Raw genomic sequence first — 25,329 nt, 5'->3', positions numbered from 1 at the left:
GGAGTCTTTCACGATCCACACAACCTGTAACCTGTTACATGGGTATTACCTACACGCTCTCCAAATAAAAACGAAACACAAACAGCGCTTACCCGGCGTATACGCAATTTAAAGATATTCCGCTTCAGCCGGAAATCTGATTAATAAAAAAGTAGGATTAGAAATTCTAATAATCATAATCATTAACCTAGAAAAAGAATCTTTATAGTCGGATTTTTGAATAATACTATAGAATTAAATAGTTTATTTAGGGGACTTTAAATATTCATAATATTCCTGCTGAAATCAAGAGATTAAAATTCTTAAATGAGCTGATGAGAGTTTCGAGAGGATTAATCTAGAGCAGCTGCTGGATGGAGCGAGACATCTGGTGGTAGTTTCGTTCCTTCCACTGGACATTGGTGAGCATTATTTCCAGAGTCTGTTGGATGGCCTGTTCCAAGCCCTTGAGCGATTGGCGAGAATTGTTGACAAAGTCGCGGAACTCATTGAAGTCACTTTGGGTGATGACTTGTTCGGAGAGTGGTGACAGAAGACGCGACATGTCCTTGGTGAGGGGATGGTAGCTAAAAAATGTACAATTTTTATAGGTAATTTCTAACTAATTTCTTATTTAAACCTACAACTTGTATATAAAGTCCACGTTGTCCATGAAATATTTCTTGGCCAGCAAGAAGCCCACTTCGTTGAAGGCCACAGCCTGGAATGCCCACATCGAGTCCTGCTTGCGAATGGCCTCCTTGGGGTCGAAGGTCAGTTCCAAATAACGCTGCAATAGCCACACCTCTCGCGAGCATCCCAAAGCGGTCAAAATAGTTCGCTTCTCAGCAGCCACATTCGATTTCTTGTAGCGGGTCCACAGGAACTCCCAGTCGGAATCGCTTCCATGTTTAATTGAAGTGCAATAGACGGTGCTCCGCACATTGATTGGCACCGGATTTTTCTCGTCAGGATTGGGCTCTGACCGCCAATTGCGGTAGTAGTTCAGTGCCTGGGGCACACAATCAGACACCTGGTACTGGCAGGCCCAGTTGACCACCATGGTCTTCAGAAGGACCTGATCCTGCTGCTTAATCGCGCTGAAAGTATCGTTGATTCCATTCAGATGCTCGTAGATCGGGCTGATCAGCTTCTTCATGTAGCGCTAAGAAGAGGTAATTTTTCGTAAAATTAGTCAAATACTCGCTTATAAACCGTCTATATTCAAATATATCAACACACAATTGTGGATCCTCAAGATCCTCAGACTTACGACAAAAAACATCTATTCGATGTGCACCCAAGGGTTGTGTTTAGGTTGTGGATGGAGTTGTGTGAGAGCAATTTTGAAAGTTTTGTTTCGAAATACAAATGGAGAATGAGGTTACAGGGGTAGCAGAGTTATGAAAAATCATTTTACGAAATAAGTTTGAGACTTAAGACCTACCTTGAAGAACTCAAAGTCGGGGGTTTGACGAACGATCCGACCAACTCGTTTCAGGTTCTCAAAAGCCGACTTCCAGGGCAGGTACTCTCGCTCCCTTTGCAAATATTCAATCAGTCGCATGGCGATTTCGTAGTCCTGTTCCCCAGTCCAAGCCAAGTACAAAGCATCGTCGATCAGCTGGGCACGATTGATCACATGGATCCGCTCGAAATCTCCATTGGTCAGGGTCTCGATCAGAAGCTTCCAGTTCTGGGCATCGTAGTTCACTTTGTAGAGCGTGGACAGCTGCGTGTTGAAGATTACCCACTGGTCGGGTCCGGGAAGGTTCTGGATGGTTTTGGGCAGACTCTCGCCATTCTTGCCGCACTCCATCCAGGCCTTGGGTGCGGTATTATTGAAGTCCTGCTCTCCCTGGGTGGTGTAGCTAAGCGGCACCCACCAGCATCCTCCGCGATGGGCTCGGGTGATCTGGGTGTTCAGAAGGTAACGTTCCTGGCTAAGTTTGGCGGTTTTGGCTGAGTAATCTCTAGTCACATTAATCACTGGGTAGCTGAAAAATAAAAATTAATGAAGTATTAATAACTAAATTATCAAATACTTGTATCCACTTACCCTGTCTGCAGTGTCCAGGAGTCCATTATACTCTTAATGTCATAGCTCTTGGGCAAAGCACGGTATTTGTGGGCAGCCTGCGTTAGGGACTGCCAGAGATTGTCCTGCTCAGCATTCTTGTAGGAGTACATCTGCAAGTAGGACTGCAGACCCGAGCGGAAGGACTCTTCGCCCAGGAACATGTGCATCATGCGCAGCACGGTGGAACCCTTTTGGTAGGAGATCTGATCGAAGCTCTCGGAAATCTCCGAAACCATTTGGATGGGCCTGGAAATCGGGTGACTGCTCTCCAGAGCGTCCCTGCGGAAAATGGTCAGCAGATTGGAGAGCGACTCCTGCTGCATCGATCGCCACTCCGGGTTGATGTTCTCCACGCCCAAGCTGGCCACGTAGGTGGCAAAGCCTTCGTTGAGCCACAGATCGGTCCACCATTTCATGGTCACCAGATTGCCGAACCACTGATGCGCCAGCTCATGGGCCACCACACTAGCCACCCGCTGTTTGTCCGCCAGCGAAGAGTGGGCCGCCGAGTAGAGAAGTGCTATCTCCCGGTAGGTCACCAGACCCCAGTTCTCCATGGCACCGGCACTGAAATCCGGAATGGCTATTTGGTCGATCTTCGGAAGGGGGAACTTGATGCCGAAGAACTGCTCGTAATACTGCAGGACTTTTGGTCCAAACTCGGCCGCATAGTCGCACTGGTCGATGGCGTTAGGACGGGCCCAGGTGCGGAAAAGGGCACTGTTCGGTAAAGTCGAGGGCTTGTGGGAGAAGTCGTTGACGGAATAGGCCACCAGATAGGTGGACATGGGCACTGACTCCTGGAACTCGCACCATATGTAATCGGCGAGCGTTTCACTAAAAACAAAATAATGGTAATTAAAGTTTTCTTTTCACTTAACTCATATATTTTTAAAGATGAAGTAACTGCTAATTTTGAAAGTCACTAGCTAAATTAGAAAAATATTTGCAGACATACCTTTCAAACACTAACAGCTTCATATTTCAATGAAATACTTACTGGGGTTTTGTTTCTTTTACTGGCATATTACTGAGGCCAGTGTACTTTTTGTGATAACCGAGCGTGACAATGAAAGGTGCCTTGAAATCCGGCTCATCGAAGCAGGGAAAAGCCAAGCGCGCCGATGCTGGTTCGAATTGGGTGACAGAGATCCATCTAAAATACAATTTATAGAATTATAACCTTCGCAGATTAATGGATTTTTATCCCACCTTGTTGCATTGGCCACTGGATCCTTGTAGGAGCTGCGGTAGTAGCCTTCCAGTTGCCTGTTTAAATCGGCGGCAAATGGCAAGCTCAGCTCGTAGATGCTACCAGCCACCAGTTCCTGGCATGTCTTGAGGATGTAAAAGTCGTGGGAGGGATTCACGGCCGTGGAGGAGACACAGTTGTCCTTTTTGTCGCCACTTATCTCCCGGAGAGTGATCTGAGACTCGTCGATGGTCAGATTCTTCGAGTGGAGCGTAATGTTGTTTGTGTTCTCCAGAGCTTCGATGATGATTTTCACAGTCCCTGCGAACTTGAGATCTTCGGGATTCTCCAGATTGGTCAGGATACGCAAATGGTACTTCTGGGGCCGCAGGGCCGTGGGAAGGCGGTAGTAGCTGTAGCTGGAGTCGGAGTTGGCCGTGGCCAAAGCCACTCCGAGCGCCACCACAAACAAGAGAAACCACTTCATGCTCGAGTCTGTGGACGAGGGAGGACGGCACTAGTTTAATGGGTGTTCAAGCGAAGCAAACTGTGGCAATTAACTAAATCACTTGGCAAATCGAATACAGTGGACGTTGACTAACGAAACAAACAATAAAACAGCACAGTTCTCGCCCACGTTAAATTTTTGGCGCTGGCTCGAAACTCCCAAGAGTTGACACCTTTTTAGAGTACATTTTCTAAGTTTTTTTTGTTCCAAAGCTCAATTTTATTTTTATAAGAAAATATATATTTAACTTAATAAAACGTTTTATAAATTAATAAAAATAGGTATATCTTTTAATAGAAAAAAACTAAATAGTTTGAGGAGTAAATACTCGAGTAAATACTCGACAACACTAACAGGTGGACCTAAGCCCTTGCGGTAAATAATCAGTGGATAATCAGGTGATGATCTCCATAAACCGCCAAATTTAATTAAAAATTAATCAATGAATCAGTGATTGTTAGCCAGTATTTACTCTAATCAAACAGTAATTTTTTACGGTTTGTGGACTTTTTGCTGATTTATTTTAAATGCATGCAAATTGTTTTATTTATTATGTTTTCGCTGCAAGTGTTTATTTTGGCTAATTATGCCGCGCACGTATTAAGGTCTGGGCCAACGAAACCCGATTTAAACTCTCCTCACAAGCCGCACTTTGTGCCATCTACCTGAGAATACCCTTCACCGTGTATGGACATATCAGAGTTATAAAAAAATGCTCTACAATTATGAGATATTTTGCTCAAAAAGAGAAAAATAGTATACATAACACCTTTATGGTTCCCTTTTGGAGAAGCTCCTAGATCCAGTATCCCCACCCCAACTATTCCTAGTCAAGCAGAAGTTGCATATACTGGATAAACCAGATTACAAGACTGTAGACTCTTTTCTTTTTTCGCTGTGCGTCTCTTTCTTTTTTAATTATGCAAAAAAAAAATGATTTAACTTTTCGAGTTCTTTGAGTGCATATATGAATTCAAATGCGGGTGTGGCCATTGAACTTGAGGCATTTGCATATTTATAAAGTATTTTTGATTGGGATTATATAGCAAGATTATTAAGCAAGAAAATAAGGAAAGGTGAAGTTAAGGAAATGTGTTAAATATTCAGAAGTTAAGTAAAACAGTTCCCATTAAGGTCGATTAAAAAAATAAAGGTCAATCGCTCGTGTGACATTTTATATTTTTTCATTGACTATTTTTGTTTAGATTTCAAGTCAGGTATAAAAGGGAAATTAAATAATCTCCATTTAGGTAAATATTTATTCTTAAAGGTTGTTGTTTGTTTCTTAACTTGGCTTTATTTGAGGTAAAAGTTAAGCACGTGTTTGCCTGACATTGACTTGCCAATTGAACTCATCCAAGTTAACTATATATACGCGAGGGAAACCGCGCTAATTGATTTGCACGCCTATGGTCGTTAAGATTGTTATTCTAACATTATATTGCTGGGCATTTTCGTTCGATTCACAATGAAATTTACACATTTCCCGGAGCAGGAAACCTTTAATTAGTTGAAACGGGTCAGGGGCAGGTACTTTAACACTTTTTTTGATCAAATTTTGGAGGACAGAACACAGAGTATGTATGTTCTTAACACACTCGCTGCTTAACCATTTTGGGCTAGAGCTTTGGCGCTGCAATTTGGTGGTTTCTGGTTTCAGGTTACTTGTTTTCGTTTGTCTTAATTGCTTTCAAGCCGCACTTTAAGGTGCTTGACACACAAAAATTCTAAAAAGAAAAAACGCACCGTTTGGAGCACAACAAACAGGAAGCCAGAGGACGAAAACGAGGACCGAGTACGACCTGTTCGACGGTCGCCGCGAATCTAAAGTTTTCTGAGCGCGCTGCTTTTATCTTATAGCCCGGCACTGGCACACACACACCAACTTGGGCGCATTATTACACCGCTCACAGATACAAGAGAGTCTCGCCTAGCTTGGGGCATTGAAACGTCGACGTCGGCGCAAAGAATCTTTATCATAGAGGAGCATATATACGTATCTGTACTTATATGCTGGCTGCCATGGCAGCACACCCACATAGACACACAGCCGCACAGCAGCTCAGCGGGTGCCTGCAATGAAATAATGGCAGGGCTTACCCGGCGTATGCGCAATTTTGAATCACACTGCACCCATACACACACACACACACGCACAGCCAGAAAAGATGTCACTACGTGTTTTTGACCTTAATTGCGCTGATTAACCCATTTCTTTTTATTTCGTATGCCAGCAGCACTTCAGCACTCGACCCTAGAGGTTACTAGCCCCCTTCCTTGCCCAAGCCCCCAGTCTGTAACCCCCCATGGAGGAAGCTCCGCAGATAAGAGGACACACGGACTCGTGAAGTGGCAAAAACAAACCAAAACAAGCCGAGTGTAGACAAGCCCAGCAGGGCGGCTTACAAAAGGGTTGTGGGGACTGTGGGGCATGGGGGGGCTAACTTGGCACGGAACTCTCGTAAATATATTCGTGGCATAAGCCCTGCCTTTGGCTAATTGCCACAAACCGCGCTTTGGCGCCTTTCCTCACTTTTTGTGTGCCGGGATTAATTCTGTGATAGTTTTTTTTTCACTTAAAGGGAGAGAAAGCTCGATGGGCGTGGATGGAATTGAATATAAGCAATAAACAATTAATAATCTTCTTACCTGGCTTACCTGCTGGAATCATAAAAAAAGAAGTTTCAAACAGGCGCAGCTTTGAACTTAATCATGAAATACTTATGAATACTAAGCCCCTGTTTTGGTTGAACTATACCTCGAATTTAAGGACAGTTTATTTGAATTTTTAAATACTTGGTGTTTAAATCTCTAAATGAATGTGAGAAAAGTGGGAACAGGAGATTCTAATACTCGACTCTTGGACTACTATGTTTGAATTAATTCTATAATTATGGAAATATTTTAATAATAAATGGCATTAATAGGGTTAATGGTATTATCTATTAATTAAATTATTTTTAAAAAACAGAATCTTTACCTTTCACGGAAGATAAAAAGAGTTCTAAATTTTATGTCATAATTCTTTTTATAAAAAATCTAAATCTAAAAAAATTATCTAATTATTATAAATATTAGAAATTATAAAAAAATTAAAAAATAATTAATTTTTTATCTGTTTATTACTTTACAAGTTGCATCATTTTGAAGTATTGCGCGCTTTCAACTTTTACCTTACATGACTGTTACCTTACATGCTAACATGACGCCCTCTGGTGGGCACGTTTGAATAATGTATAACAGCTTTGTGGCTCGTTTATTGTTACTCTGTTATACGCGCCAAACACAGTGGGACATTAAATTGTGCAATGTCATATTCTGTCAAGAATAAATATATTATAAATAATTAAAAATAAAATGATAAAAATTAAACTATTGGCAGAGTACTAACTTATTTATTTAACTATTTAAAGCCTTTGGATATAAGAGATTTTTTTTCATTTTTTCAAAAATAAAAATATTCCTCTTGACGAGGTTAAATGACGGTGGCTTGCCTCGCTCAAAAAATCTAATATCAATTTTGGTGACAAATGCAATATATCTAAAAGAAGTATACATTAAAAATATTCCTAACCGGCACGGTCTTATATGGTTTATTGCTATTGTTACATGTTCCGAATTAGAATATTTTTATTTTATATATTTTTTTATTTATATATATGTATTATGTATTATTATATGTATTGTATATGTATTATTTGTCACCACTAAGATTGTCCGCTGTGATATATGTACATAGTTCCGCGCCAAATTCAAATAGGAATTTCCGGAAAAAAATAATTAACTCCCAGATTCCCGCCCGAATGTCGCTTAATGGCGGCAAAAGATAAAAATCAAGTGATTCAGTTTAAGTCGTGTACTAAATATATTAAAATCTGATGGTCTTTGTTCAATAATATTGCCTTTTTTGATGCAAAAATAAGCTTTGCTTAAATAATAATCATTACATAGTAAAAATAATCATTTGTTTTTGTTGTATGCGATTGCGATTTGCAAGTTTTTCTTTTTGGGGATTCTTCGATTACGGATTACATAAAAATAAACAAATAATAAGCGTAAATTGTACCTAGCAGAAGTTTTCAACTTTCAACTCTTATGCGATAATTTCTTAAACTCTACGATGGATTTCAGTATGTGTTGATGAACGATGTTTTTCGAGCAATTTTTTATGTTTTTTTTGTTTTTTTTTTTTTTTTTTAGTTTTTTAGCCATTTTTTGTTCTGCTTATCATCTATTCGTGATTAAGGGATCTTGGTTCTGTGGGATGATGCATCTCTATGTTCTATGTTCGGCCTCTTAAATTTTAATGACAGTGGTTCCTCATACTTTTTAGATTATAATGCACATTTTTTCGCTTGCTTTAAAAATTTGAACTAAAGTGCTAAAATAAATTGAACTAAAGCCGAATCCATAATAAAACAATAATAACTAACTAAAAACGTTGATTCGAAATGAAGTTTGCGAATGAGTGTGAGTGGTTCGGGCGTTGTGTCTGAGAGAGAAACTTATCCTACGGATTAACAAATGAAAATCAACAAAAATCAACTTAAAACTCAGCATGAAATAAATACCCCTATACGTCTATATATACAATACGATAACACCCAGTTTAGGTAACGACCCAGTTGCCCTTAGAGCATCAGGCGGGAGCGCGACTTCTTGAGGCGCCCAGTGGCACCGCCCAGGCCATCGCCGTTCCACGACTTGGACTTGGCCCGGAAATGGCGGTAGGCCTCGTTGTAGGCGGGGTCCAGCATGGTGCGGTAGGCGTGGGGCTCGCAGTGCTCCACATGGGTCTCGAAGAACTCCTTGTAGCCATTGTGCAGCAGATAGATCTCCGGATAGTGCAGCGCTGGATAGGCGTTGGTGTTGCGCTCGCGATCGAGATTCCTCAGGAATCGCGACATCTTGGGACCGCGCTCCGAGGAGAACTCGCAGTGGAAGATGATGATGTTGCGCTTGTGTCCCGAGTCGGCGTTCTGCTGCTGCTGCAGCTCAGTCTGTTGGGCGGTGAGGAACTCCTCGAGAATCTGCTCGGTGGTATACAAGTTCTTGGCGCCCTCGATGTGCCCGCCCTCGAACTCGTACGGGTAGCGGCAGTCGATGATGCGGTAGCTGGCCACCTGATCGTCGAACTCGCCGCGCAGCAGGCGCGCCACTGTCTCGCTGGAGATGCTCTTCAGGTCCCGGTGCCGGCCGTCCATCAGGGGCAGGGCGTAGGTCTTGCTGAAGTCGCCGATCAGCTCGGGCTCGTTGCGGTTCTCCGAGCGCGCCAGGGCGGACATGATCTCAGCATCGTTGAGGGACATACACTTCCTCAGCGGCGGTGGGTTGCTGGTGGTGGCAATGGTGGAGGTGCTGCTGCTGCTGGTGATTTGGGTGGGGGCGGGGCAGTTCTCCTTCTCGGTGGTGCATCGGTGGCGCTTGCTCTGGATGGGCGAGCAGCTGGCGGATGCTGGCGGATCCGGACGCTTGAAGCAGTCCCGGGCAGTCTCTGGTGTCTTTGGTTGCTGGTGATGATGGGCGGGTGGGGTGTTGCTCTCCGTCATGCTGAGGCAGCGTCGCACCGACGGCCGGCGCATGGCAAGACCCGGCGACTTGGCGGTGGGCTGCTCCTTGATCTGGCCGCTGATCAGCGAGTTCAAGCCACTGGGGAATCCCAGGGCGCTCTGCTGCTGCTGCGACTCCATCTCGAACAGGTCCATATACTCGTCATCCATGGAGGACTCCATGGAGCAGGTGGAGGACAGGCTGTTGAAGACGCGGAAGCTGCGGGCGGGCGTGGCGCTGCTGGCCTCGGCGATGCCGGCGACCGGTGGCAGCACCTTCTGCTGGCGGACGATCTGGAAGCGCTGGGGCGAGCCCTCCGGCGACAGTAGTCCCATGAGTTCCGGACTGGCCGATCGCTGCTGCTCCTGGGCCACCACATCGTCGTCGTAGAAGGAGAGCTCCTCCTGGTCCATGGCCATCAGTTCCAGGGAACGACGGGCCCGGCGCGAGGAGGCGCTGTTTTTGTTGCTATTGCTGCAAGGAGAGAGAGAGAAGAGGGAGGATTAGTCAGGAGTTCGGAGTTCGGAGAGTGCGGTCATTAAACTCGGGCTAAAAATACAGGCGTCGGCGGTGGTGGTGGTATGGTGGTGTTGTGAGGCAACAACAACAACAACAACAACCAGCGCCAGGGGTTGTTAGAAATATTCGATCCCTAGAAGGAGCCCTATTTGAGTTCTGCTTCTTCGCTCTCTATCCCCTGGAAGTTGCGGTACCCAGAACGGAATCGGAATTGGAATTGGAATTCCCTTTTGCGTTGCATCTGCACTTTTGGACTTTTGGGTCACACGTCACGCGAGCACAAAGAACCGCAAAGAGCAGAAAACGAAAAAGTAAAAAAAACGTAAAAAACTGGCGTTTTTTTCGCCTCTGGGAGCCGGTTTAATGAATGAAAAGCAAGCAAGATCGCCGGGCGAGCAACAACAACAGCTGAGCGCCAAACGTGAGGAGCTTGCTTAAAAAAACTCTTACTTTTGTTCAACTGTTCTTGAACTTGCACTTTTTTTCAAGTTTTTCTTTTTCTCTCATTTTTAATATCCCGTTCAACTGGTAGTCCATTGGAAAATAGGTAATCCTTGATTGTTTGGCGGCTTTTTTGGGAGATAATTACCTGATATTGCATTCCATGTTGCAGTTTGTCTCTTCGGCAATCGATTCCCACAGCATTTTGTTGGTGTTTGGTGGTTTTTAGTGAAGGTTGATGATGTTGATTGGATTGGTTGTTGATGGCGGTGTTTTTGGCTTAGAAAAATTGCTAAAACACAATTTTTTCTGTCACTCTGCACTTGTGTTTTTGGTTTTCAGTTAGTTGGGCATTGTCCGGTTAAGCATTGTTTTATTTTTCGTTTCGCGATAGCCGTGTTATGGGTACGAGGTTCGCTGCACTTTTCCGGATTGACGGTTCTACTCAGTGGAACATTGTACGCCGAGTTCTTTTTACTTTTTTCAGATGCGCTGAGCTGAGCTGACGAGGACGAATGAATTGAGTTTTTCGAGGGCCCCTGCTTTTATAGTCGGGCGAGCGCAGCGACTGCGCTCTCTGCCGCCAATACCTTTGATCGAGCCAGAAAGGGATGGCGCATGCCATATGCTCCGATCTCGAGAGAGAGCCTGCACTCACAGCTGATGTGAGAGCAAGGAGAGAAAGCCGGTTTAGTTGTTGTTGCACCTTTGATTACCTACTGAGACTAAAAAGGAGAGGCACCGTTCCCAGGAGAGTGAACGAAAGGGCAGTAGCGGCACAAAGAGGAAAATGGAAAAATGGAAAAAGGGAAAAATCGGGGAATCGGGATAATAAGGAATCTGTGCAGTTGGAGACCATTGCAACAGGTAGCCCTAGTATATATTTACTTTGCCCTTTCCCCTGCATTTCCCCTACCGTAGCTCTGGCCAAAGTCGGACTCTCACTCGGCCATCCGCCTGAAGAACTGAAGGAAGCGCCCGATACAGAAGAATTTGGAGCTCTGATTTTGGCGCGCGTGCTTTTATACCCTGACGCGAAGCTCCCCGCGACACGACCCCAGCCGAGTGGAGCCGAAGCCCCGAACACATGTGACTTAAGCTGCACCACAATAGTGGTGCGACAGAGATGGGGCGAGCCGGCGAAGAATCGCGCAAATCTTTAAGCAGAATTTCAAGGCGGCATCGATTGTGTCGTTTGCAGGTAATAATGTGAGATCCACGCATTCCTGGTGCCCCTCTTCAACGCCGCCTCCCCCAGGTGACCCCCCTCTGCTCCAGCCCTCCACAACACAACACACATCAGCAGGTAGTGGCAGTCATATGATCGCCGCAGCAGCGGAGTGGGGCGTTCGCAGGGGGGCGTGGCTCCTTTGTGTTTTGCAGACGTAGACGCCAATGTCGTTAAATGAGCAAAGCTTCCACAGCTCCAGATAACCCAACAGTGGCTATTGGCTAATTTAAAATGTTATTGGAAATAGATACAACTTCAAAGATACTTTATCCCTATAAGTTTGTAACAATGGATATTGTTATATCTTATTTTTAATCAATTCTTAATATTTCAGAAATGAAGAGTCCTCTTATCTGAGCTCCACTGCCTCCTTGTTTTGTATGGAATCGCGGCAAAGTTAAAGCAAAAATCGAGTTACATATGCGCCGAGGCCCTGCGGGAGTCACTTCAGTGGATCGGAGGGGTCATCGAGGCATCGAGGGGGCTGGACACCCATGGGCTGCAGCGCAAGTGTGTTGTTGTAAGATCGCCGCCCCTGTGAGACGAGCACAGCGCGCCAATATCACTCACACAATCCCCAAACCTCCAGCAAAGTAAATGATCAAGCTCAGTTCCGCCCGCCGAAACGGCCAAATGAGCTACGGTTTCATTCCGCAGAATTCCTTTGAGCTTTTGTTGTTGCTGCAGGAAGAGCCGAGGATCATCTTTATGGAAAACAAGCAAGCAACAAACAGGGCATCGAAAACCAAACAAAAAAAGGACTCAGAAATCATAAAGTGGTTCTGAACAAGTTAAAAAAGCGCATAGGGGAAAAGGGAGGAGGAAGCCCAAACCCCAACTCATTCATAGCCAGATGCTGGGAACAGTGGGCCATATAGCGAGTATCTTGGACGTATCACTGGCCCACTGTGCGACAATGAAATGTCACAATCTCCAAACTCATTGTGTTTTCAAGTTCAGATACTCTCTCAATGGTGTGTAGTCACAGCCTTAGAATTATTTTAGAACCCACAGTACTATCGCAATCTCGAGAAGATGGGGAAGCAGAAAAAAGGGCAAAAACGGCGAAATCAAAAGCGTATGCAAAAAAAAAAAAACCCACACATCCATGTGCGCCACTTTGATTGCGGCAAGAATGAGAATAGGCCGCAGCGGAGAAAGAAATTGCAGCAACAATGTGAATGGCTGTGGAGCACAACAATAGCGGGGCAGGGGCAGAGGGGGGCTGCCAGAAAAATATATTAAAAAATACACAGGACCAACCAACAAAAAATCCAAAGAGCTAAATTGCAAATCGAAATTCCAAGAAGTGAGCTTTTTTCGCCGGTGCTTGCGCTTGCCTGTGTTTGTGAGGGTTTGAGATACATTTGCGCGCGCGCGCGCATTTCGCAAATCACGTCCAAAGTTTAGGGTTTAGGGGTGGTGGGGTGGTCATGGGTTAAAGGCTGGGCGGTCCACATGCGACAGTGTTAGTGGCGAAGCAATTGGAAGGAGGCCCGCAATTGTATCTCTAGGCGTATGAGTAATGTCACTTCTCCAAGGCAAATAAAATAAGGTTGCATCTTCCATGGATCTTCTTTTCTGATCCCCAAAAATCCTTGCATTCCTTCTCTCCTACATAAAAAAAAATCTCAGGGGTAAGGGCAATCGGCAGGGGAAGTATCTTAGTACATAAGGTGGGAAGAGAAGCGCAAGGATACTGATTAGAACCAATACCCACACCAGGACGAAGACAAAAAAACAGTTAGAGAAGGATAGCGGTTCCCTCTCAGTCAGCTGATCAAGAGCCAAGACCGAAGGATATAAGAAGCAAGGAGAAAGAATTCGTCCTGCTGCGTGCTGGTGTGTGTGTGCAGCGAAGGATCTGTGGAGGGGGACAGGAGAGCAAGGAGCAGGGACAACGTGCGCGCGCAAATTCCTTAACACGAGCTGAGGCAGAAGGATGGAGTGGCGGCGAGAGAAAGATATAGGGGGTGGGGAAGGAGGCAGGAGGCACGGCACTGAGATTTCTTGCCCTCTTGCGGAGAAGGTCGCTCCGGCGAGAAGGAGTAGGACGAAGAGCAGAAGTGCAGCGGCAGCGGCAGCTCTGGCGAAGAAGTAGGTGAAGACGGAATAGCCGTAGGTTTTTTGCGCCAAAAACCTTTTTCGTACTGGTGTGCGTGCGCAGGACTCGTTTGAGGGAAAAGGAGCAAGAGGCACTCGTTCGATATGTATTCTGTTTATCTTTCGCTGCCTTCTTCCATGTGATTTTGTTGTCTTTTTGCCCTTGCCTTTGGCCACCGCCGCGTATATATTGTTGTTATATTTTTTTAGTCACATCGCCCCGTTCCGTTCTGTTCTTTTTTCCTTGTCTACAAACTGATTGTGAGAAATATCTTCGAGATACATTTCGTTACTTGACTTTCGGCTGCGTGTCGTTCCACGCATCCCCCCCACCTCCCATCGACTCTTCACCATCACCATCAACTCTTCGTCTTTTCTCATTTTTCATTCGGCCTTTATGGTCCTGCTCCACTAATTGATTCTCTGCATAAATTTTATTTAAAGCTTTAATAAATGTCAAAATAAGCAATTCATTTCGATGTTAGAGAACGCACACCCATATACTATATAGCGCCGCATTGTCCGCCGAATGAAGCTCTCTCCGGGACAATCAATTGCCGGGTTCAGAGTTTAAATGTGAAAGAAAGCTGAAAAGGAGGAAATCAATTGTCCATTAATGCTGAATGGCATGGCATCTTCATGGGTGGGTGTTGGGTCCTCATGCGATCTGCGGAAAGGAAGTCACCTTAATGATGGCACTGATTTCGTGGGTCTAAAGCTTCAGTTGAATTTCAACCGGAAATTGTCAAGCTCCTCGCTTGAATATCAAACACCTGAGTATGTCCTCCAGTTCCTTACAATATCCGACAAATAAGAACCCAAGTGGCAGGCATGGACCCTCCGGGGAAACGGCTCCAAATGGCACCACTCTGATAAGCTAAGTTCAAGCTCCTCTGTGCACCCCAAGTTCCTGTTCTTGCAGTTGTTTGCTTGTTATATTTGTTTGTTTGTTTGTTGCCAGAGCTCTATGCCAATGTATTTTTTTTTAGCATTGTTGAATGATATGGAAATACTGCTGGTCGTATCTGGACTATACAGCAGCCTCAGGAAGTACTAATCAACGTTACTCTCTGTTCGCTCTCCGCCTTTTTAACGGCTCGGTAGTACAACAAAAGTTATTATTGTATCGCAGTAGAAACATCTGGGGGCGGAGTACTCCATATGTAGATCAACATACATATTCGTTCTAATAGGCGAACAATGTTCTTGACATGCTTAGATATGGTATGTGTATTTTTATGCCCTTCTACAGGGGGTCCCTCACTAATTTTAAACAACACTTTGAAAGCATAGTGAACTTTAGGTTGAAAAATCTCAACAAAATCGAGATAGTCCTGAGAGTTTAATAACCAACAAATTCAAATATAATATGTATGTCCTCAAGTAAAGCAAGAGTATCTCAAACTTCGTTTTCTAGGGTGCCGGCCGCTTCCCATGTTTATTAATATATTTTTATGAGTTGCGCGCATTTCAATTCGATTCTGATACGCTTGTCGCTCGTATCGGGGTTTCCAGGCCGGTTCAGGGTGATGCGAAAACCTAGATTAGATTGGGACTGGTATTGCTGGTAGGGATCATCATCTGCCTGCCACATTGCAGCCAGGCGAAATAACATCGATGAAACTCTATCAAAGAGCACACGCTGAGTGCCACTTGAGTTTCCCAGGCCAACTCCAATGTGATCTGTTTTGGATTTTTTAAATTTTCCCAGGACACCCCCTCCCGGTCTGGCAATAGTTCCAGCTCCAGAAATGTATTGGCAAACACAATTAGTTTGTGTTTTACTGGCAATTTTCTCTATAATTTGAATAGTAGCAGCGGCCAGTCCTTTGTCCTAGTCAAGTGGTTGCCCATTTATTCGGGACATTTGCTCGCCTTGTGCTCGGCACATTGCCATTCCTTTCAAATGTGTGCTGCAGGTCTCTATGGTCGGTTTTGTTTTCGCCAAAAAGTAATTTGGGTCACAATACGTGCAACAACAAAGCTAAAACAAGTGCTGCACACAATGAAACAGTTCTGATCTCTTTCTGTTTGGTCCGTCTAAGTGTCTGTCCTGTCGACTGTCGACTTTGTCAGGCAGTGCAAAAATGTTGTTGTTCCTGTCACATGCAATCGGAGCGATTTGGTTCCCACACAGCAGGCAGTTGAGGTCTTTCCTTTTCTCGGTTTTTTACGAGCCTTGGATGACTTCTCAAGTGGCTCGACTTTTTGGCGCGCAAATCTTGGGTTGTGTGTCCCAGATATACGGGTTCTTAAAATAGCATCCCCACTAACCTTGTCCCTAAAATTCCAGATAAGCGTTTTGTATAAATTATATCGGCCTTCAAAGGCGATGCAATCTGTAGGGTAATCTTGCATGGCCTTAGTCGTAAAAAATAATAAAGATAATAAATTGAGTTTAAAAATTAACTTGAATCTTATTTGTCAAGTCAATACATATAGTACCTCCCAGGAAGGAAGAACTCCCTACCCCCTCACAATCTCCATATTCTATTCAACAATTTCTTGACTTTACAATCTCGTGTTAGAACAACAGAGACCCTATTCCTGTGATCTATTGCTCACCCCTTTGAATGATGGTCAATATTTTATTTGTATATTAATATCAGACACGCGACTGGCCCACGAACTGACCACTGGTCAAGCTAATTTCCCAAGGAAAGTCGCCGCCCCATGCCAATTTATAGATAGCCTAGGGATATGTCGGAAATTAATCAAGAAAGTGGAAAGGGCCAACCCTTTGTCGATGGCGAATCCTTTTCTCCCCGCTCCCTCCGTGAAGGCACAGCATGTAATTAATTGATTAACGTTCTTTAGGGATAGCGCTCCTTGGGATTGATGTGATCCGATCCGAACCGATCTTATCGCGTTACAAACTGGAAAGCGGCCCAGCCATCAACACATTCGGCCCAACCCTTTCCGTTCCAATGGCAATTTGTATTTGCCTGACCAGATCCGGGACAATGAATATGGGATGAGATGCGAAGACGAGGGAGGGCTGCTGGTGAGGCAGGAGAGGAACCAGAAACTGGGCATCTCTGGATCCCGATCTAGTGCGCTGATTTTGATCTTGCCTAATGCGCAGTTTTTGTGGTTCTCGGAACGGCTCGGACTCTTGACAAATTCCCCGTGACACGGGGGTAGGGCCAAGTGAAATCAGTCAAAAAATCATCTTAAAATCATCGTGGTCCAGTAATTTTTCAATGTCTCAACGAATCACACAGCACATTAGGTGGCATCGATGTGCTCGTGGTTGTTGCATAATCAGCCCAAACGGTTTTCCCGCGGCAGCTGCACCCATTTCGCACCATTTCCATTCCCAGACAGGACGGACGAGGTCCTGGGATAAGGATGGCTCGTTCACCTTGGAAGGGGCAAGAAAGACGAACAGCACGAAAGCAAAAAAGCAAGTCTCAGCAGCAGGACAGCCAGCCAATTTCATTGTTTTACTTACAACATCAAAGTTATGACAAGATTTTGTCTATCATGTGCCCCTTTAGGAGGGTTAGGGATGCCAGGAATCGACGGACTGTCTGCCCTTCTGTCTTCCATTCGTCCTGACTGACTGACAGGACCTTTCCCTACCTCGCCACGAGATGCATTACGATTCGAATTTCAAATTTAATCGTATATACAAATTTTATTTATGTGACATGGGTGCATTTTTACCCCGCAACCGTGGGATGAAAACTTGAAGATCCCGATCGTCCCGAAGACATCGGCAAATGGTCCATGTCAATTTGCAATTGCCTCATGTCCTTATGCAGTTTCCACTCGTATTTTCGGTTGGGGTGTGGGGTGGTGGTGCCGGGTTCACCGAGGGGGTTGCACAAGAAAGTTGATCTTCTGGGAAGGTATCGGGATCAATAGGGATTCTCCACTACGAGCCAGGCTCTTGATGGGAAAAGTGTCTGCGACGAGCAAAGACACTATTAGGGGATTTTAAGAGGCTTAAATATATTAAAATTTTAAATAGTATTAGATATCTAACGGATAAATAGCTAATAAGATAGTAGGAATAATTTAAACCTGCTATGTGTGTTGGTGGAGATCTCCCATTATACATAGATATACTTTCAATACAGATACTGTATAATTTTAAAATGAAAACCTACACCATAATTTAGAGATTTCCAGAAACCTTAATGAGAAAAATGAAGTGATCATAGCTCTGGACTAGGGAAAAAGATAATCCACTTTATCTGTGGAAACTACCGTCGAAATTTTCAACATTTCAAGGCGTTACAAGTGCAATCACATGCTCATCTCATGGATTGTTGAACTGCAATCTTTCGCCAGAATATCGGTAATTGCACACATTCAGCTCTTTGTGGTCCGGACAAAGGGCACATGACGTTTATGAATTTCTCGACAAGTACTCCATCGATCCATCAACTGATCTTGGCCATCCTCGCCATATGTGTGCAATATTAATCTGCAAAACACAATTTGGGAGTTCGTCATGTCATTTTTCCTCATTTTTTCCCTTTTTCTCCTTTGACGCTTGTCAGCGCCTGCCGGTTGGCACACAAATGAAGTCATTGTCAGCAGTTGTCAATGCAGCCACGCCCACTGGCCACCCCCCGCCCACGCACTATGTGAAAATTCGAAAAAATTTTAAAAATAATTCCCAAATTATGGTTAAAAATGATTATGGCGGCAAAACAATCTGAGCTGCCACTGGGAGCGGGATAAAGGCTTCCCTTTTGTTTTCGGATCCTGAGGCCCTCGCACTCCGCTCTGCTGAAAGGAGTGTCCGCCGATCCAGCCCATAATTAACTATTCAAACAATAGGCACACACAAAGGGATCAGCAATCAAACACATATACATGCACTCGGAACTTGGTATTTCGAGTCACGTTTGCTGACACAAATCCTTCTTAGGAAAGGCAATATTTCCTAGTCATTGCCGATGATCAACATCAAACATCATCATCATCAGCAGGAGTACGAGAAACAACAACCTGAGCAATCTGACTAACCTGAAGATGCAAACAGTGTTGCGCATTCAGATGCCAAAAAGTGTTTAGAATAGATACTTTTTTTTGAATTTTCAAAAAATGTTAAGAATGTTCTATGAGTTTTCATATAAATATATGTGTTTAAAGAAGATATGATATTGAATGGATTATATCCATTATATTATATCTTATATATATATATATATTATATATTATATATATTATATCCAGATTATATCCAATTGATTAAAGATAGAGCTATAACAGTAACTTCAAAGTATGTATTTAATATCTAAGTGGATCAATTTTTTGTCATATTCATCCGATCTTTAACTTATGTATATGTATAAAATATTTTTAGTATATTCCATAAATATTTTATTAAATACAAAGATACATTTTTTAAATACTTCTTTAATTTTGTAAATAATAACTATTAAACACTCCTTGAAAATTAGCTGAAAAATAGCTGTATTGCCATCACAGTATGGGAAACCTTATTGACAGGCCAAGACTAAGACCGTGCATACCAAAAAAGATTGCGCAGATTTCAAAAATGTTAGAAACAAGGCAACAGAACCAGCCAAGATCAAGGGTACGTGAGTTTGTCTACCTATTGTTCGGAATCTCGGGGCTGCAACCTGTTCCCTGCACTCGGTCTAAGGTGTTCCCGTCCTCCCGCGATCACACCTATGTGTATGGTGTATGGTATCTCCGGACATTAATACCCCGTTCCCCGATCCGAGTTCCCAGCGTGTGTGTGTCGCTTGCCAAGCATCAGCCCATTCCCATATAGCCTTGACAGCACTGGCTCATAATTCACTCACTGCAGGTTTGAATTTCTACAAAAATAACTTCGTTTGCATGGCATGTCTGGGACTCTGACTGTGTCTTGCCTTTGGTATGTCTTTGGGGGTCTGATATGGAATGAGAAAAATAAAATACTCATCTCCTCATATGTATCTATAATTTGCACACATTCATATGCGAATAGTTCTGGGCCTTGATTGCTGAGTGAGTTCTTTGGATATCATATTTGAAAGTGGAGCTGAAAAATATTCAAGAGATCTTCTGTATTTTGCAAAAATGGGAAACTAGATATTATTAGGCAATGTTTTAAAAATTCTTATTTAATTATATATGTTTCCATTTTGTTACGAGATTTTTTATGTTAGTTTTTGGTGTTTTCTAATTACGAGTAAGCATTTCCTTCCTCGGAAGTATTTCCATTAACGTAATTTTCGAAATCCCACCTCACGCCCACTAAAATATTTAACGACGAGACCCGAAAACCGTGATCCGCATTTTCGACGAATCCTTTCAATTTGGCACGTGTGCCGGATACCATTTTCATTTGGAATTGCCATAGAATTTACAAGGCACGTTCTACGTTCTATTTTCAAAATATGTATATTTATATTTGGCCCGCATGAAATGTATTTATTCTGGACAAAATTGTTAATATGCATCCCTTTGTGCGCCAGGATCGAAAGGATGTGCGATTGTATTTGCATTAAAAGTGGCATTGTTAGAGGGCCCGGCATCAGGATATCAAATACAAATGGTGTAGAGGGTGTGTTTGCGCCAGCAGATCCTTTTTGTCAGTCCCAAAAATGCGCGAAAGTGTGGCGCAGGCGCAGGCGCAGCAGGATCAGGATCAGGATCTAGCGCACGTGCGTCTGTTAGTCCTGCGCGAAATGGGAAGCGTTCACCCCCGGGCTGGAAAAATGAAAACAAGTGAATACCATTTCCGCACAACTCGAGTCGCTTAATTGATCCTATATGGCGGTGGTGGTAATTTTATTGGTCCTGCTGGTAGTGGTGGCGATGGTGGTGGCGGCGGCGCTGGCGTCGTTATCCTGGTACAGTGCGCAGAACCAGCGCCAGGATAATGCGCGTGTGAATCTAACGGCTGAAAGTGCGCCAGAGGGTGGCATTGCTGGTGGAAGGACTGCATCACTGAAATAAAATACTAGCATCACAAACATTTCTAAAACTCAAAGCAAATACTTTCTGTTACTTTAAAAATTGTAATCTCATAGGCAAGTCTATTATTTTAAACCTGTATTGTTTTCATCAAAAGGGGGATTGTTCATAAACTTTTTTTATAGTGCCAACTGAAAAACTTCCACATGATTTTCCAACGATTTTCGGTACAGTGAACTAGTGGTGGTGTCGGTGGTGGTGGTGGTGCTAATGCTGCTTTTTTGGGGTGGTTGCCAACCCCCAGGATATGGCACGTTCCCGTTGTAAAAGTTGTAAACAGGCAGGTGCTGGCTCATGCTGGCGGCGGTTGATGATAGTCTGGCTCTGATTTCGTACAGCGAATAGTCCTGTGGATGATGCTGCTCCTACGGGCGGCAGCTGCACTCGACGAGTCCTTGTCGAGTCAACGACCGTGAGCAGCTTAATCAGTGCGGTGATTACATGGGTGACATAAATCAGGGCGGTGCACATCAACATCAGCAGGAGCAGCTGCAAAAGCTCTATTGCTGCCCCCCGTCTAAACAAACTCGAGCTCGCAGCTGGGTACAGTCCTCCGGGGATCTTAAATATTCGATCAAAACCCCGGCAGGACAATAGTCAAATTTGTGCAATAGAACGGCAAGCGACTGACCACAGAAAGGGAGCACATTGTCCGGCACACCGGGCCATCTAGCCGACTGGAATCGGCACGAGGCAAGGAAACAGTCGCCCCTCCTTCACTTTTACTTCTTCCTTCAAATCATATAAATTACTGGCAGGACATTAGCTGCGCACAACGGTAATCATTGCGCAATGTCACCAGCAAGCGGCTGTGCAAAAATCTTTGAGGTAGAAACGGAATCAAGAAATCAACAATGCATCGCACAATGGCCAGCCAAGGAAAATCAGTGCAACACCGGGCTCCTGGCGCACATCTTGCAGTTCCTTAACAATAGGGTCCAATGTTTATGCCATTATTCTTCCGGCGCACATCGGCTATTGTCCTGCAATAGCTGCGATTCTGCTGCCGGGCAGCTTCCATCCCCGAATTCCTGGCTTCTTCCGTCTCCAAAATGCAATCATTGTAATCGATTTTGCACAATTTCCAATGCTCAAGACAGTCGTCAAGATGTCTTAGGGGTGGCTAAAAATACACTGAAAGAAAAGGTAATTCAGAATGTTACATATAATCTTAAAATCTTCTAGTCAGATATTAAAAATGTAGTCATTCAACAAAGATGATTGAAAGGGAGCCGAATTCTTCAAACTAATAAGAAGGCATTTATTTCACTTTTAGGGTGTATTCATTCATAGGATTTACACTCAAAGTGTGTGTATTTTTTTTCAGTGTAACTGGTTCCCTTGCCAGGACGAAGCTAGACGCCGCCACCTGGAAGACTAGGCATTTCATCCCCCTAACTACAGCTGATCGTAGCTCGTGCCAAAGTGCGCGGGGTTTTCGTCTTGAAGGAGGCAAAACTGTAACACAGCTATGAGCCAAGACGAGCCAAGCGAAGCGAGCAAATGCAGCGAATAATGAGGTCCTGGCAGCCGGCTTTGCCGCTCCTTCGCCCGTCTTCCGTCGTCCTTAAACTCACCCTCTCCTCCCTTGATGATCCCACTCCTTCGCGTCAGAGTCAGCTTGACACCTTCAATTTGTGTGTTTTCCTTGGCGCAAGCCAAGAACCTTTCGTTACCAAACATCTGTCCCATATTTTGTGCGGTTTTAATGTGCAGACTGATACACTAATGTTTTCTAGGTGCCAGCGTCCTTATCGCCGGGCGACAAATTCGGTAAGTGATCCCTAGCTAAAAGGGGTCTCCCTGGGGTCTCCCCAATTCGATTCGATCATCCCCCCAAAAAGGCAAATACCTTAATGGCTTACCAATGCTCCTCCGGTTCTTACCACCAATTGAGCATTGTTGGCTAATGAATTCGATGGGGGGCTACAACGAGACACAGGGGTTGGAGCAGCGCCAATTGAATCGAACTCTTGTTTACCATAATTGAGCTTAATTTGGAATTATTGACCTGCTCCACCAAGCCGATCCATTTTCATAAAGAGCTAATGGGCACAAGGTGAAAATAACAATCTACTTGCAGCTTGCAGTGCGATTTTCCGTTAATGGAAATAATCATAAGAAATTGCTTTAAAGAGGGATATTTTTATGACAACATACCTATGGCTTCTTGAATTCCCCCTCAAATATTTATTATTCCAATCTATAGCTTTCCTAGATCTTTCTTTATAAAATCCCTAAACTAATTCCCAAAAACCTTGAACAACCTTATACACTATTTTGCCGCACAAGCATATCAAGTAAATGGTTTTAGGAATGTTGCTTTAGGAACTCTATTTTATTTATTCTGCCCCCTTTTCGTTATATGACAATCTAAATATAGTTCCAAATAGTTTGTCTAATTCCCTATTGCTTATCACATGTGATGGATTTCTGGGAAGTTTGTATCTGTTTTTTATACCGTCCCATAGATACGCCGCGGTGTATGTGGCACGCTCTAAGGAAGTTCAACGAACTGTTTGCTTTTTGATGTCCCTAACCTAAGACAGTAGCAAGATAAGTGCCCCACATATGCACAACTCGGAATAATTTCTATTCATTTCCACCACGACTTTTCCACTCCCCTTGGAATTTCTCGCTGTAACGGAACTGCTGCATTTTCAGCAGCGTATTAATTACATTTGGGGTCATTGTCACGCTGCCAGTTTCATTTATTTATGTAGCAGAGCAACTGTCTTCTTGCCCCTTCAGCCACACGATATTATTGGAACTCCACCCCAGAACTGTATACCCCCATAAATGCATCTTGGCTGGGAGCATGGAGAATAGATAAACCCCCAATAAAGACAGAATTTTTAAGGGAAGAAAGTAATAATTTTTATTCGAAATATAAATTTAGATTTAAAATAGTGGCTTTTACTTAGAATGCAGTTTATAGCGAACCATAGGTGTTATTGATATTTAATATTCATTTTCTCAAGACAATTTTTTTCTTTTAAAATATTAAATAACCTATTTTTGTATTCAAGTGCCTTTTTTTATGGCATCTTCCTTATTATAATTGGAAGGAAAATCCCTATCTTCTTCAGCAAACCTCATCAATATTCTTGGGATTTTGTGCAAGTCTTGCGGTGACCCAAGACGATCGATCGGGTGGTAATGGTGGTGATGGTGGTGCTTCGGCTGCTGGTTGGAACTGGTGGTGCTTTACTACTAATACGAGTTCGAGTCGAGCTCGAGGATCAAGTTGAACCCTCCGCCCTGCCGTCGAGCAGCTGCTCCTTGTGGCACAGACTTTGGAGAGTTTTCCCTGAGACTTCTCAGTTCTTAGGGCCCTGCTTTGGCTCCTTGCCACGATTCATTAAATTTTTGCTTCATTTCAAATGCGATTGCATGCCTCCGTCTGTGTGCCTGTGCTGGTGTGAGTGTGTCCTTGTGTAAGGAGCAGGATTACCGATGGGCGATCGAGGTGGCATATGCGTTTTCTTGGCGCGAGCTATGTGGCAAATGCACACGCAAGGAACCGAGCAGGAGCAGCCGAGCGAAGCAAGGAAGCAAAGGAGCAAATAAGGAAGGAAGCCGGAAAACAGGGAGGCACACTCAGAAAATTAGGGGTCTAAGACTTTTAAATGGGAAACAAAAACAAAACATCCAAGGGACTAATAAAAATAAGATAAAATAAATAGATGATTATACATTTTTTTAAATTAGAAAATATATGGTTTATTAAATATTTTTTTGTTAAAAATTAGATTCTTTAAGAAAAAATAATGATCATAGAAGGAAACTAAGGACACTATAAATGAGCTACACATTTTTATTTTAAAATAATTTAAAAATAGTCAACAGATTTTATTTTTGTTAAATTAAAGTATATTCTAATCTAATCTATTTTTTTAATATTATTTCTTTAAGTGTAGAACTAAAAACTGCCGTGAGGCACAAAAAATTAGAGAGAATGAGAAACGACATAATGAAAACTTTTGCCCATGGGGTGACGAGGACGTCAACGGGCTTCTCCTGTTCCTTTTCCATCTCCTTTTTCCAGGAGCAGGAGTAGGAACTGAAGGATCAGAGGCAACCAAACTATCAGCCGGTGGTGCTTTTTTTTTGGTGTAGAAATGCGCGCAAAATGCAAAAATCTCAGCCATAAAGGCACAAAAAAAAAACACAATCAAAAAGTGCAAGGAATGCTTGTGTGTGAAAATATATGCAAAAATAATGCGCTTGATATAAACACACGAAAATACACACAAGACCAAGAGCAGTCCAAGAAGGACGAAGGACATCAAATAAGTAAAACATTTCCCTCGAAGAAGAGGGGGCAATTGCTCGAGGTCCTTGGCACTGCAGCTGCTGATGTGGCAAGGATATTGCTGCTGTGCGTCTGCAAAATGGGAAGAAAAATGAAAATGATGAAGCTGCAACAATGCTAGATGCCGGCTGGCTGTCATTTTGATAATCTAGAGGCCGTTGTCCCGTGCCAAGACATTTGCTCCCTCTCCTCATTCTTCTCCAACTTGGTCGACTTTCTTTTGGAGATTTATTTGCCAGCAGGCTGCAGCAGCCGCAGGACTCTTAGGATCTGCGATCGCTGGCGGGGCGTTTGTGGATATATTGTGACGTGTCACGCCCAGGGAGTTTGATTCAGACACCATCAATAGGAGCTAATTATTTTGGCATTGTTCCAACAGGGGGTTTTCCGTTGTTCCGTTTTCCCGTTTTTGGCAAGCTGCCTTCCTATATTTGGGGTTTTCTTTTGGGAAATGCTCCCCTGC

The 25,329-nt window shown here is 43.7% G+C and overlaps 3 protein-coding genes across 3 annotated transcripts; 1 reads left to right on the top strand and 2 right to left on the bottom strand.

The window, feature by feature from the left end:
* Window positions 1-213: 213 nt before the first annotated feature.
* Window positions 214-5,603, bottom strand: LOC6505546 (aminopeptidase Ey). Its single transcript, XM_001964687.4, has 7 exons — window positions 5,506-5,603; window positions 3,272-3,746; window positions 3,060-3,215; window positions 2,039-2,896; window positions 1,427-1,976; window positions 624-1,144; window positions 214-566 (listed from the first exon to the last, which is right to left on the bottom strand). Exons 2-7 carry the CDS (start codon window positions 3,736-3,738, stop codon window positions 338-340), a joined length of 2,781 nt encoding a protein of 926 aa, XP_001964723.1. The 5' UTR covers window positions 3,739-3,746; window positions 5,506-5,603; the 3' UTR covers window positions 214-337.
* A 1,997-nt stretch (window positions 5,604-7,600) lies between these two features.
* Window positions 7,601-11,247, bottom strand: LOC6505545 (M-phase inducer phosphatase). Its single transcript, XM_001964688.4, has 2 exons — window positions 10,418-11,247; window positions 7,601-9,783 (listed from the first exon to the last, which is right to left on the bottom strand). The coding sequence occupies exons 1-2, from the start codon at window positions 10,471-10,473 to the stop codon at window positions 8,391-8,393; spliced, it is 1,449 nt and encodes a 482-aa protein (XP_001964724.1). The 5' UTR covers window positions 10,474-11,247; the 3' UTR covers window positions 7,601-8,390.
* Window positions 11,248-11,898: 651 nt separating this feature from the next.
* LOC116654564 lies at window positions 11,899-12,378 on the top strand. The gene is given in 3 exon segments (XM_032449824.2): window positions 11,899-12,195; window positions 12,197-12,239; window positions 12,241-12,378. Coding segments are annotated over 3 exon segments (279 nt in total). The 5' UTR covers window positions 11,899-12,097.
* The last annotated feature ends 12,951 nt before the right edge of the window (window positions 12,379-25,329 follow it).

The sequence above is a fragment of the Drosophila ananassae genome, chromosome 2L (genome assembly GCF_017639315.1).
Source record: "Drosophila ananassae strain 14024-0371.13 chromosome 2L, ASM1763931v2, whole genome shotgun sequence".
NCBI classification, from domain to species: Eukaryota; Metazoa; Arthropoda; class Insecta; order Diptera; family Drosophilidae; genus Drosophila; species Drosophila ananassae.
This window is presented reverse-complemented; position numbering and strand designations above follow the sequence as displayed.